Raw genomic sequence first — 14,088 nt, 5'->3', positions numbered from 1 at the left:
TGTAGTACTTACTTATGTATGTATACACTCTAATATTAGGAAAAAATGTAACTTATTTTCATTTCACTGTACTAGAAACGTTGTTCACTATTGTCAAAACAACGTAAAACATATAAAATTAGTATGTATCTAATACTTCTACAATTTTATTCAAAACTCGCCTGATATTATGTCTCACTTCATCGCTTTCTTAAACTTTATAACGAACTGTTATTTTCAATATTATCGCGTTCTATAAGTACATATATCGATTATAGAGTTATATCGATTGCTGGTATAGCAATTAGTGATTGAATCTGTCAATGTCTGTGTTGTTGTACTGAAACTTAATTAAAATAAAGAAAATCAATGCTGTATGTATATTATTAATATTGTAAAATAAAGTAGAAGAAGAAATAAGTACGATTAAGTATACTGAAAAATATTATCCAAACTATTGGGGACAAATTACATACTAAGGTTATAAATTTTGGTTTTAAAGATAATTGCGTTTCTTTATTTTTAAGTAACGTTTGAAGAAAAAACAGCGAAAAATGACGAAAGTTGTTGAATTATGTCCTGATAGAAATTTAACAAATCTAAATTTTGAGAAATATCAGTTTTGTTCTGATGAAGTTCCAATAGACAGTGAAATAAATTTGAAAACAGGTAAGGATTAATAATTTTTACTAATTAATTTTATTGTTTTTGGTAGAATACATTGTCATCTTAACATATGCATTGTTACTTATAATTACAGATATACTTAGGTTAGAGTTAACAACCAATCGTGATTCCCTTTTAGAAACTCGATTATTTGCATTTCATAATCATTTATTCAAAAATCCATACGATACATCAGTTTGGTTTATAGATAAAGATTGGGTTGTATGGCATTTTAAAAAGGATGGCAATTTACAGCAAGTCTATACAATCCATAGCTTAAGCGAAAAGATACAGAATTTTCTATATAATCCATCAATTGGATTTACTAGTAACAATATTATTGTAATCTCTGATGGTGGAGACTGTTTAACATTATTAGTAACAGATACACAAGAACATATTAAATCTTTTATACTAAATGACGCAGAGCCTGGAATTATATTAGATGTACAATATGTGAATACTATAAGCACTGTTATGATCGCAATGTGTGATATTAGAAGTACAGGTGAAAAAAAATTTACAAGACTGTTACTGCTAACGTATATTTGGAGAAATGTAGGGAGTGAAGCTGAATACTTTGAGCTAACTGATAAAAAAGCTTTAAAAGTAAATGGGGCTGTTGAATATGTATATATAGAAGAATGCGGAAAATACTTGCATTCTATTTGCCAAGATTATGTAACATTTGAATGTCCAAAAACAAAACAATTTACTGATAGTAGAAAGAATATAGAGAAAACTGGAGAACTAAAGATCCCAAAATATTGTTGGTCTCAGGATGAAGATTCGATAACAGTTTGGCTTACAATAGATAAGCATCATCATGATAAAGTTAAAGTAAATGTAACACCATTGGAATTATCGGTAACAGTGAATAATAACATACTAATTGAAGGGCAATGCCAATACAGATTAGATGAAAGTTTAACAACATGGAGATATGAACAGGATACATTTAAACTTGAACTATATAAACATGAAAGTGGTTTAATGTGGAATGAACTAATTAAAGGTGATATTGGTGGAGAGTGTTTACCTAATGAAACTTTGGCTACTGAAATCCATTTTAGGTACATTACTTGAAATAATAATAAAAATTCTGTTATATTATTTGTACTTTAATATCTTTTTATTTCATGTTTAGGTTAGCACATCTGTGTGCAGATCAAATAGATAACAAACAAGAAGGTCAACCTTGTTTGGGATTCAATGCTGAGCAACTTGAAGAATGTGACCTTGAAAGAAAAGATAATCTTCTACAAAGAGTTGACCTTATTACACAGGAAAATACTCATTTAGCTATGCTTGGACTAAACAATCATGTTTTGTATACGTACAAAACAAAATCCGGACAAGCAATATGTTTAAGACACGATAACGACGGTTGCTTATGGATAACTAACCAAGTAAATGATATGGAATGGAATATAAAGCATCACTACACCTTTCCTGGTTTTGGTTACGTTGAAGCAAGTAAAAGTAACAAAAAGTTTTGTCTTTCACCTGCTGGTAAAATATTTAATTAATCTATAAATACAAATTATTTACACACAATACTTCAACCTATTATATGTTTTAGATGGTTCATATGTAGCTATAATTGAGCACATAAGATATATATTTCTTTATAAAAGACCTGAATCAAATATTGAAGTTGGGAAGCAATGGATTGTAGACTTAGGTATTGAAACTTATCCTATTATGGGAGCAGCTGCTACCAATAGGTATCTAATCATTCTAACCAAAAATAAATTGTATCGACTAAATATTTATAATATAATTATAAAATAAATTATACAATCATATAGTACAGTTTAATGTCATCATTCATTCCCATTCCATTCATTCCCATTCCATTCCATTCCTTCCCATTCCATTCATTCCCATTCCATTCATTCCCATTCCATTCATTCATTATATACAATACTGCATATCATTTGTAAAAGTATATTCCTTACTAAATAGTATTGCAATTAAGCCACCCAGAAAACAAACTGATTAATTACATTTTCTGAAATTACCTCTATTTATATAGAAATATAATACTAAATACTAAAATATATCATAAGTATTTCATATTTGAAATACTTATGATAGTCAACTTAACGGAATTAATCTGTTTGACTTCTATGTGGCTCAAGTCATGTTTCGATATATGTACATTCTGTAGTTTTAATATTTTAAGCTTGTATTATATACAGGACACTTATCTTTAATAAATTTTGCAAATCTGTTCATAGTAAGTGACGAATCATTAGGCCAATGCCAAATAAGCCGATTTTTAAAAGATTCAATGAAACTTGCTTCTGCTGAACTTGGTCTATGAAGATCGAATATCGTTTCATTTGTTTTGCAATTAAATACGTATGTCATAGAACGTGTTTTACTAACATACCGATTCCAAGGATTTACGGTACTTCTTAAAAACATTACACTATGTGGTATGAAATATAATTTGTCATTATTATAACCATTAACATTTGAAGTCTTTTCTGGAAGTTCGTATACTAAGACATCGCAATTATTTTTCATTTTACGTTGTGTTACTTGTAACTTTTCACATATATATGAACCAACTGGAAATAGTTCTTTGGCACGTATTCGAGCATAATTATTTCCTGCTGGTTTCCACAAAGCTTCACAGAACAACTTTGTATCTTCGTTTCTGTAACAAAAAAAAAAAAACCATACATTAGTATTACATAAAAGTACTCCTTCAAAAAATATTTCATTACTGAAAATCTATAAATTTACTATTGAATTTAATAAGATTCAGTTGCTTACCTGCTCCTCAAATATTTTTTACTGATGTCCTCTCCTCCTAAGTAGAAAGCATCTATAATATGCAATGCAAGTACTTTTTGCTGATGTCTAAATTCCTTAGACATTTCATATATAACTTCTGCATACACAAGTGTATTTGGTGGTAATTCTATGGCAATGTCATCGACTAGAACCCAAGAATTCTTTATATATCGATATACGTTACTCCTTCCCATGCCCATATAAAATGTAGCGTTCTTCTTATCATCATCGGGCCTTGGCTTTGTACCACATGGCATACAAAACCAATCATATGGAGATAATAAAGCTTGTTCAATGTTAAATTCCATCAATTGTCCTGGATGAACCGTAAGGAATGAGGTATCTGTCAAAAGAGTATTCAATTTTTCTTTTGGTTTCATTTGTCTAGGCATTGTCCTAGTTTCATCAGGAAGTTTCCAATACTCTAGACATTGTTTGCGCATATCAGCTTGTTTTGTCTCAACAAGAGTATTATCCTCGCAAAATGCAGCAATTTTACACAGGCCTATTATTTGTTTTCTGCCCAAATCTTCATTAGAAGCACGTAGATATTGAACAAACTGTTTTTCTCTTTTTAATTCATTATATGATACTAATTGTAAAACATCGTCATTTTCATCACCTTTTAAAAGCAGACGATTAACATACTTCAAATATTCCACGACATCTTGTGTCCCAGCCCGTTTCTTTTTACATATTAAGTAACGTTCTGAATTTGCTGGTCTAGAAGAGTTTGGTTTAAAAATACAAACTTCTTCAAAGCAGCGATACATTAAGTAAACTAGACCAGCACTAAAGGGTGTAAAAAGGTCAAATAATTTTGTCACAAAATGACCATCCTCTCTTACAATCATCAATGCTATTAAACATTGACAAAGATACAATTGTTTTGAAAGAATTTCTTGTATATTTTCTTGTCCTTCTACTGAAAACCCTCCATCAGACATCATAAAATGTACTCCTTTACCATGGGTATGCTGCATTATAAGATTTGTAAATGCCTCTTGATTATCTGGGTCAAAAACATCACCATTTTCTTTTGGTCCATAGTATGGATGAAATGTTTCACAAGGACCTGCATAAAAATCTGCTAATTTGAAATCATTTTCATTCTTTAAAGTAAGTCCAAATCCTTTAGCACGCCACTTTTTTCGCCATAGAACATATTCACTAAAACCACCTGGACCCGCACAAACATCCGCAAAGTATAGCAGCTCCTTGTCCCCCAAACCTTCTGGTTTAGTAAACATAAAGTTACATGCTCTATCTATATTTGCCATTTTAACAGCAGCACGATTTAAGAAAAATGCACCACGAATTGTTTCATAAGGATTACAACGTGTTCTTGCTCGACGCATTTCAACCTCATCCAAATGATCAAATACTGATTTTGCATTGATAACATTTTTCACTATATCTTCACAACAGAAATCAATTTCATCATCTATGGTCAACTTTTTAGGTCCCTGATGTAACCAATGCTGTATTTCTTCTAATGTGGGTGTATTAGGATTTGGATTTCTTATCCATTCCATATCTTCTACACACTTTATTATTTCCTCTGCAGGATTCCATTTAAGACCTGAAGCTTCAAGTCCAGGAATATGAAGTCCAAGACCTCTACGACCATGCTGTATAGCTGCTTGAACTGGCTCTAAACGACCTTGTTTATTTTTTCCAAGACCGCAACCTTCTTTATATCCCATCAATCGCATCATCCTTTGGCCCTTATCAAGGGTACTTTTTGACTCTTGTGTTGTTACTTCTTTTCCTGTATTGTGAACTCTCTTTTCATCAATATCCTCCTCGTCAGATTTACTTGAACTTCTATGAATCTTTTGTCGTTTACTATGGTGATAAGGATCTTCTTCATATGTCTTCCTTTTTGTCCTAGTTTCCATTTCTCCATTACAATTTGACATATCTGGTAAGAAGATATGATTCTGCATATTTCGACTACAGCCTTCATCAGCTGAATCTTGTTCATAAGAGAAATCTTGGTAATCATTATGAGATTTGAATGTAGCCATATTATCCTTTTCACTAGTACTTTCATTATAGTAATCTTCATTACCATCACTATCGTTTGAACAAGAAAAATATGATGAATAAGGTTCTTTTGTTTCAACACTTCCATCGTTGTCTTGTGAGAAATTTTTGAAACTTCCGTTTTCATAATCACTCTCATCTGAATCTGAAACATTAACATATGCCATTACAATACTATATTTGATAGATTAAAAGTAGAATTTAATACAAATTAAATTAGATTTATAAAAATAAATAATAAGAAGTTATAACTAATATAAAACTTTTATGACATGAAATAATTATGATAAAGTATTGCTCTACAGTTATAAAATGACAAACTATTTAGATAAAATGATAAATAAATATTGCTAAAGAGTGTTACTTACTGTTCTTCATTTTTATTCTTATTTCTTCAACTGTTTACTAACAGTTAATAATTAAATGTTTAAAATATTACTATTAAAATATTTTAATAGACACAAATGAAGAAACAGACGATTACAATTCTTCTTGTCGTGTAAATATTTAAAAAAATATTTTACTGTTCTTGGAGGTTATGTTTATGCCTCAATCGCATAACAATACACTCGCGTACAAGAATATTGTAACATTCAGTAACAACGACACCATTAACCAGTTCACAAGTATAAAAATGTCACTTTGTACACTGTGATGAAATAATATCCGAGAAACGTGTCAAAACATGTATAGAAAATACATGAATCAAAGTCAGAAACCACTCCGTTTCTGTACGCAATTCGACACAACCGTCACGATTAAGTGCCAGAGTGAGACTCACCGAAGCGCACCAGAGAAGGCCACAATATGCCCCAAGCAGCTACGGTCCAGCCATCTATATTAACCTGACAGCAAATAGTGCTTAGATTCTTGTTTGTTAAATGTAGAATTTATTTACTTTAGTAATATATATAATGTACAATATTTTATAATATTTTGTAATACAGTTTACAATAATATATAAATTATATCAATTGTCTGGCGAACGCAATTTGAGAATAGTAAAGATGGCGACCGAAATGAGGACCAAAACTTTCACCAGCGCACCCACCCAAAGGCACAGTTCAAAACTTTTGTCGAAATTTTGATGTTTTACAGGAAAACTTGTCGTTATTATAATATCTAACTGAAGACATGTACCATTTAAAATAGAATAAAACATATAATATATATTTAAACATATATATAAATTTCGTAGCTGAGAATTGTTGAAAATTTCTAACTTAATTCACAATTGCAATAATTTTTTCTTACGAAATAAGCCATTTATTTATCGTCCGGGTTTGTGCTATGACATTTACATTATAATAGCAATATGAAAAAAAAGGAGAATCTGCATACAGAAATACTGTTTCATATCGTTTACGCCCATATTCCTCAAATTGTTTATAAATAATTCGTGTATATCCTTTGATCTTACGGTTCCTACTCCGTCAAAATCATAACTTGCATTTAAACAGAAGCGATCCATAAAAGAATTAGTTCTAACTAACAATTAATTGCAAAACAACAAGTTTGATAAATGAACGACACAATCTGAGAATACAATCAGATTTGCCGATGGGGTACAAACAAAGGGCGCCAAAATCTACCTTCGCTTCACATGTATTTTATCGAAATTAAAATGTTTTACAGGAAAACTTGTCGTTATTATAATATCTAACTGACAGACATATACCATTTATAGTAGGATAAAACATATAAATTTCGTAAGTAAGAATTATTGAAAATGTCTAACTTAATTCACAATTGCAATAATTTTTTCTTACGAAATAAGCCATTTATTTATCGTTCGGGTTTGTGCTATGACATTTACATTATAATAGCAATATGAAAAAAAAGGAGAATCTGCATACAGAAATACTATTTCATATCATTTACGCCCATATTCCGCAAATTGTTTATAAATAATTCGTGTATGTCCTTTGTTCTTCCTGTTCCTACTCCATCGAAATCATAACTTGCATTTAAATAGAAGCGATCCATAGAAGAATTAGTTCTAATTAACAATTAATTGCAAAACAACAAGTTTGATAAATGAACGACACAATTTGAGAATAGAACCAGATTTGCCGATGGGGTACAAACAAAGGGCGCCAAAATCTACCTTCGCTTCACATGTATTTTATCGAAATTAAAATGTTTTACTGGAAAACTTGTCGTTATTATAATGTCTAACTGACAGACATATATCATTTATAATAGAATAAAACATATAAATTTGAATTGAAAGTTTCTAACTTAATTCACAATTGCAATAATTCTTTCTAATGAAATATGGCTATTATCTATCGTTCGGGTTTGTGCTATGACATTTATGTTATAAACGGGACATTAAAATAAGTTTCGTAAATTGACAGAGAAACAAACAGTTTATTATTGCAGTATTTATTCTTACATTCTATCATAATACTGTGTAACATACAAGAAATGCACTTTAATGAAACCTACAGAAGAGAATCTGAATACAGAAATATTATTTAATATCATATATGCCACATTTTCCTTAAATTGTTCATCTTGTACGCTGCCTTATATAAATAATTTGTGTGTGCTCTTTGTTCTTCTTGTTCCTATACTGGCGAAACCATAAATTTTATTTAAACAGGAGAGATCCATAAAATAATTAATTCCAAGGTACTTCTAACAAATGTTAGCCGTTTCCTATCACCCACTGATGATTGCATTAAACTATTCACATTACATATAACTATTGATTTATTTTCCACTTTAAACAGTTGTGTCATGGGCAAAGAAAAGAGAAAAATTTTTGTGTTACCTTTCTTTAATAAACTAAATAACTAAATAACTTAAATAAAGTAAACCAGCACTAAAGGGTGTAAAAAGATGAAATAATTTTGTCACAAAATGACCAGTCTCTCTTACAATCATCAATGCTATTAAACATTGACAAAGATACAATTGTTTTGAAAGAATTTCTTGTATATTTTCTTGTCTTTCTACTGAAAATCCTCCATCAGACATCATAAAATATACTCCTTTGCCATGGGTATGCTGCATTATAAGATTTGTAAGTGCCTCTTGATTATCTGGGTCAAAAACATCACCATTTTCTTTTGGTCCATAGTATGGATGAAATGTTTCACAAGGACCTGCATAAAAATCTGTTAATTTGAAACCATATTCATTCTTTAAAGTAAGACCAAATCCTTTCGCATGCCATTTTTTTCGTCATAGAACATATTTACTAAGACCACCTGGTCCAGCACAAACATCCGCAAAGTACAGCAGCTCATTGTCCCTCAAACCTTCTGGTTTAGTAAACATGAAGTTACATGCTCTATCTATATTTGCCATTTTAACAGCAGCATTTTTTGACTCTTGTGTTATTACTTCTTTTCCTGTATTGTGAACTATCTTTTCATGAATATCCTCCTCGTCAGATTTACTTGAACTTCTATGAATCTTTTGTCGTTTACTATGGTGATAAGGATTTTCTTCATATGTCTTCCTTTTTGTCCTAGTTTCCAATCCTCCATTACAATTTGATAAATCTTGTACGTAGACATGATTCTGCATACTTCGACTACAACCTTCATCAGCTGAATCTTGTTCATAAGAGAAATCTTGGTAAACGTTATGAGATTTGAATATGGCTATATTATCCTTTTCACTAGTACTTTCATTATAATAATCTTCATTACCATCACTATCGTTTGAACAAGAAAAATATGATGAATAAGTTTCTTTTGTTTCAACACTTCCATCGTTGTCTTGTAAGAAATTTTTGAAACTTCCGTTTTCATAATCACTCTCATCTGAATCTGAAACATTAACATATGTCATGACAATACTATATTTGACAGATTAAAAGTAGAATTTAATACAAATTAAATTAGATTTATAAAAATAAATAATAAGAAGTTATAACTAATATAAAACTTTTATGACATAAAATAATTATGATAAAGTATTACTTTACAGTTATAAAATGACAAACTATTCAGATAAAATGATAAATAAATATTGCTAAAGAGTATTACTTACTGTTCTTCATTTTTATTCTTATTTCCTCAACTGTTTACTAACAGTTAATAATTAAATATATATAAATCTGAAACCATGCCTGAGTTATCTATGTGTGTATATGAATGTATCCAAAGATCTAATTGTTGCTGTGTATGTGGACGACATTTGGAACAAAGACTATGATTAATATGTTCAAAGTTAGTATTAAGGAAAAACTAAATGTTAGGATGCTAGGTATTGATACTCAATTTCTGTCCATCCATTTGAGTAAGCCAAACAGTACTACTGTTGTGTTTGACCAATACGTGCAGATAGGCTAAATGCTGGATTTGTTTGATATTACTCATGAGACTGGAGTATCAACACCACTAGCTAAGGAGTGTGAAGCTGGTTTTCATATTGAGTGTGATGAACCTTTTGACAATAAGTTGTATGAACAACAAGCTGTTGGGCATATAATGTATGCCTCTACTGTAAGCCGTCCTGATGTCGCCTGTGCAATAGGTAAACTGAGTCAAAGGTGTGCAAATCCTACTGTGTCTGACTGGAAGGTAGTGAAGCGTACCTGCTAAAGACCAAAGATTTAAAGCTGGTATAGCAAAAGACAGGACAACTTTTGAAAGTGTTTCGCGATTCAAATTTTGCAGGGCGTTCAGTAGACAGAAAATCTAGAAGTGGGTATGATTTCATACTTGCTGGTGGTGCAGTATCTTGATTGTCGCAGAAGCAACCTGTTATATATCAGTCGAGTTGTGAAGCAGAATTTGTAGCAATGCAGGAGGCAGCAAGGGAGACTGTATGGATATCCTTACCGTTAAAGGAGTTGAGTGAATTGTCATATTATCCCCGTCCATGCAAAATTCTCTGTGACAATATTGGAGCTATTTCATGGTCCAAGGATGAGGTAGTCGCTGAGGGTTCTAAGCATGTTCAAGTTCGTTACTTCTATGTTAAGAATTGTGTGTCAAAGGGTATTTTAGATTATGTTTATGTGCCAAGTTCTGAGAACATTGCAGATATCCTTACCAAAGGTTTGAGTAGAATTAAGACTCAGTATTTTACCAAAGATATGGGGTTTGTAGAAACTATGATCAAAGGGGAGTATTGAGATAAATGTTATGTTGGTATGATCACTAGTTTTCTATAATCAGAGTTGATCCAATTGCTTGCGGTTCTTTTGTTGTTTTTCCCTGTCCGCAACGTTTCTTTTATCTGAGTATCCGGTGTGTTGTAATGGCTGTACAAGGTGATGAAATACAGAACGTACAATACTAATCTGTGTGAATCAATTAATATATCAAAACCAAAACCTATGTAATAACATTCACATGTTTTGTCGAAATTGAAATGTGTTATTGGAAAACTTGTTATTATAATATTATCTAAGTAACAGGCATGTGCCTTCCACGATAGAATAAAGCATAAATTTTGTAACTAAGAATTATTGAAAATGTCTAACTTAATTCACAATTGCAATATATCGTCCGGGTTTGTGCTACGACATCTACGTTATAAACGGGATAATAAAATAAGTTTCGTAAATTGACAGAGAAACAAACAGTTTATTATTGCAGTATTTATTCTTACATTCTATCATAATACTGTGTAACATACAAGAAATGCACTTTAATGAAACCTACAGAAGAGAATCTGAATACAGAAATATTATTTAATATCATATATGCCACATTTTCCTTAAATTGTTCATCTTGTACGCTGCCTTATATAAATAATTTGTGTATGCTCTTTGTTCTTCTTGTTCCTACTCCGTCGAAATCATAACTTGAATTTAAATAGAAGCGATCCATAGAAGAATTAGTTATAATTAACAATTAATTGAAAAACAACAAGTTTGATAAATGAACGACACAATTTGAGAATAAACAAAATGGCAACCGAATATGCCGAAAGGGTACCAACTAAGCATAAACAAAGAATGCCAAAACCTACCTTCGCTTCACATGTTTTGACGAAATTAAAATGTTTTACAGGAAAACTTGTTATTATAATATCTAACTGACAGACATATACCATTTATAGTAGGATAAAACATATAAATTTCGTAAGTAAGAATTATTGAAAATGTCTAACTTAATTCACAATTGCAATAATTTTTTCTTACGAAATAAGCCATTTATTTATCGTTCGGGTTTGTGCTATGACATTTACATTATAATAGCAATATGAAAAAAAAGGAGAATCTGCATACAGAAATACTATTTCATATCATTTACGCCCATATTCCGCAAATTGTTTATAAATAATTCGTGTATGTCCTTTGTTCTTCCTGTTCCTACTCCATCGAAATCATAACTTGCATTTAAATAGAAGCGATCCATAGAAGAATTAGTTCTAATTAACAATTAATTGCAAAACAACAAGTTTGATAAATGAACGACACAATTTGAGAATAGAACCAGATTTGCCGATGGGGTACAAACAAAGGGCGCCAAAATCTACCTTCGCTTCACATGTATTTTATCGAAATTAAAATGTTTTACTGGAAAACTTGTCGTTATTATAATGTCTAACTGACAGACATATATCATTTATAATAGAATAAAACATATAAATTTGAATTGAAAGTTTCTAACTTAATTCACAATTGCAATAATTCTTTCTAATGAAATATGGCTATTATCTATCGTTCGGGTTTGTGCTATGACATTTATGTTATAAACGGGACATTAAAATAAGTTTCGTAAATTGACAGAGAAACAAACAGTTTATTATTGCAGTATTTATTCTTACATTCTATCATAATACTGTGTAACATACAAGAAATGCACTTTAATGAAACCTACAGAAGAGAATCTGAATACAGAAATATTATTTAATATCATATATGCCACATTTTCCTTAAATTGTTCATCTTGTACGCTGCCTTATATAAATAATTTGTGTGTGCTCTTTGTTCTTCTTGTTCCTATACTGGCGAAACCATAAATTTTATTTAAACAGGAGAGATCCATAAAATAATTAATTCCAAGGTACTTCTAACAAATGTTAGCCGTTTCCTATCACCCACTGATGATTGCATTAAACTATTCACATTACATATAACTATTGATTTATTTTCCACTTTAAACAGTTGTGTCATGGGCAAAGAAAAGAGAAAAATTTTTGTGTTACCTTTCTTTAATAAACTAAATAACTAAATAACTTAAATAAAGTAAACCAGCACTAAAGGGTGTAAAAAGATGAAATAATTTTGTCACAAAATGACCAGTCTCTCTTACAATCATCAATGCTATTAAACATTGACAAAGATACAATTGTTTTGAAAGAATTTCTTGTATATTTTCTTGTCTTTCTACTGAAAATCCTCCATCAGACATCATAAAATATACTCCTTTGCCATGGGTATGCTGCATTATAAGATTTGTAAGTGCCTCTTGATTATCTGGGTCAAAAACATCACCATTTTCTTTTGGTCCATAGTATGGATGAAATGTTTCACAAGGACCTGCATAAAAATCTGTTAATTTGAAACCATATTCATTCTTTAAAGTAAGACCAAATCCTTTCGCATGCCATTTTTTTCGTCATAGAACATATTTACTAAGACCACCTGGTCCAGCACAAACATCCGCAAAGTACAGCAGCTCATTGTCCCTCAAACCTTCTGGTTTAGTAAACATGAAGTTACATGCTCTATCTATATTTGCCATTTTAACAGCAGCATTTTTTGACTCTTGTGTTATTACTTCTTTTCCTGTATTGTGAACTATCTTTTCATGAATATCCTCCTCGTCAGATTTACTTGAACTTCTATGAATCTTTTGTCGTTTACTATGGTGATAAGGATTTTCTTCATATGTCTTCCTTTTTGTCCTAGTTTCCAATCCTCCATTACAATTTGATAAATCTTGTACGTAGACATGATTCTGCATACTTCGACTACAACCTTCATCAGCTGAATCTTGTTCATAAGAGAAATCTTGGTAAACGTTATGAGATTTGAATATGGCTATATTATCCTTTTCACTAGTACTTTCATTATAATAATCTTCATTACCATCACTATCGTTTGAACAAGAAAAATATGATGAATAAGTTTCTTTTGTTTCAACACTTCCATCGTTGTCTTGTAAGAAATTTTTGAAACTTCCGTTTTCATAATCACTCTCATCTGAATCTGAAACATTAACATATGTCATGACAATACTATATTTGACAGATTAAAAGTAGAATTTAATACAAATTAAATTAGATTTATAAAAATAAATAATAAGAAGTTATAACTAATATAAAACTTTTATGACATAAAATAATTATGATAAAGTATTACTTTACAGTTATAAAATGACAAACTATTCAGATAAAATGATAAATAAATATTGCTAAAGAGTATTACTTACTGTTCTTCATTTTTATTCTTATTTCCTCAACTGTTTACTAACAGTTAATAATTAAATATATATAAATCTGAAACCATGCCTGAGTTATCTATGTGTGTATATGAATGTATCCAAAGATCTAATTGTTGCTGTGTATGTGGACGACATTTGGAACAAAGACTATGATTAATATGTTCAAAGTTAGTATTAAGGAAAAACTAAATGTTAGGATGCTAGGTATTGATACTCAATTTCT

General features: G+C 30.5%; 4 protein-coding genes and 1 long non-coding RNA gene across 6 annotated transcripts; 2 read left to right on the top strand and 3 right to left on the bottom strand.

Annotated features, from left to right (window-relative positions):
* The first annotated feature begins 203 nt into the window (after nt 1–203).
* On the top strand, nt 204–2,460 carry LOC132914361 (nudC domain-containing protein 1). Of its 2 annotated transcripts, none has more exons than XM_060973422.1 (4): nt 204–648; nt 854–1,718; nt 1,793–2,157; nt 2,228–2,460. In XM_060973422.1, the coding sequence occupies exons 1-4, from the start codon at nt 534–536 to the stop codon at nt 2,437–2,439; spliced, it is 1,557 nt and encodes a 518-aa protein (XP_060829405.1). In that variant the 5' UTR covers nt 204–533; the 3' UTR covers nt 2,440–2,460. The 2 variants fall into 2 exon arrangements, with proteins under 2 accessions (XP_060829405.1, XP_060829404.1); XM_060973421.1 differs by having other exon boundaries at nt 740–1,718.
* LOC132914355 (cap-specific mRNA (nucleoside-2'-O-)-methyltransferase 1-like) lies at nt 2,139–6,243 on the bottom strand. The gene is made up of 3 exons (XM_060973397.1): nt 5,871–6,243; nt 3,433–5,647; nt 2,139–3,313 (listed from the first exon to the last, which is right to left on the bottom strand). Exons 1-3 carry the CDS (start codon nt 5,878–5,880, stop codon nt 2,821–2,823), a joined length of 2,718 nt encoding a protein of 905 aa, XP_060829380.1. The 5' UTR covers nt 5,881–6,243; the 3' UTR covers nt 2,139–2,820.
* Nucleotides 6,244–7,855: 1,612 nt separating this feature from the next.
* Nucleotides 7,856–9,572, bottom strand: LOC132914368 (uncharacterized). Its single transcript, XM_060973432.1, has 2 exons — nt 9,511–9,572; nt 7,856–9,287 (listed from the first exon to the last, which is right to left on the bottom strand). The coding sequence occupies exons 1-2, from the start codon at nt 9,518–9,520 to the stop codon at nt 8,695–8,697; spliced, it is 603 nt and encodes a 200-aa protein (XP_060829415.1). The 5' UTR covers nt 9,521–9,572; the 3' UTR covers nt 7,856–8,694.
* A 364-nt stretch (nt 9,573–9,936) lies between these two features.
* On the top strand, nt 9,937–10,767 carry LOC132914374 (uncharacterized). The gene is made up of 2 exons (XR_009659576.1): nt 9,937–10,420; nt 10,509–10,767. It is a non-coding gene; the product is annotated as an uncharacterized LOC132914374 (long non-coding RNA).
* Nucleotides 10,768–12,198: 1,431 nt separating this feature from the next.
* On the bottom strand, nt 12,199–13,915 carry LOC132914367 (uncharacterized). The gene is made up of 2 exons (XM_060973431.1): nt 13,854–13,915; nt 12,199–13,630 (listed from the first exon to the last, which is right to left on the bottom strand). Exons 1-2 carry the CDS (start codon nt 13,861–13,863, stop codon nt 13,038–13,040), a joined length of 603 nt encoding a protein of 200 aa, XP_060829414.1. The 5' UTR covers nt 13,864–13,915; the 3' UTR covers nt 12,199–13,037.
* Nucleotides 13,916–14,088: the final 173 nt, after the last annotated feature.

This window comes from Bombus pascuorum, chromosome 14 (assembly GCF_905332965.1).
Source record: "Bombus pascuorum chromosome 14, iyBomPasc1.1, whole genome shotgun sequence".
Classification (NCBI taxonomy): domain Eukaryota; kingdom Metazoa; phylum Arthropoda; class Insecta; order Hymenoptera; family Apidae; genus Bombus; species Bombus pascuorum.
The sequence above is the reverse complement of the archived record's forward strand: the minus strand, read 5'-3'. Positions and strand labels throughout refer to the sequence as shown.

Coding starts and splice junctions, on each gene's coding strand:
- LOC132914361 (XM_060973421.1), top strand. CDS start 534: ATGACGAAAGTTGTTGAATTATGTCCTGATAGAAATTTAACAAATCTA. Junction 649..739: donor TGAAATAAATTTGAAAACAG/GTAAGGATTAAT, acceptor TTATAATTACAG/ATATACTTAGGTTAGAGTTA. Junction 2,158..2,227: donor GTTTTGTCTTTCACCTGCTG/GTAAAATATTTA, acceptor TATATGTTTTAG/ATGGTTCATATGTAGCTATA.
- LOC132914355 (XM_060973397.1), bottom strand. Junction 3,314..3,432: donor AAAAAATATTTGAGGAGCAG/GTAAGCAACTGA, acceptor TTTTTGTTACAG/AAACGAAGATACAAAGTTGT.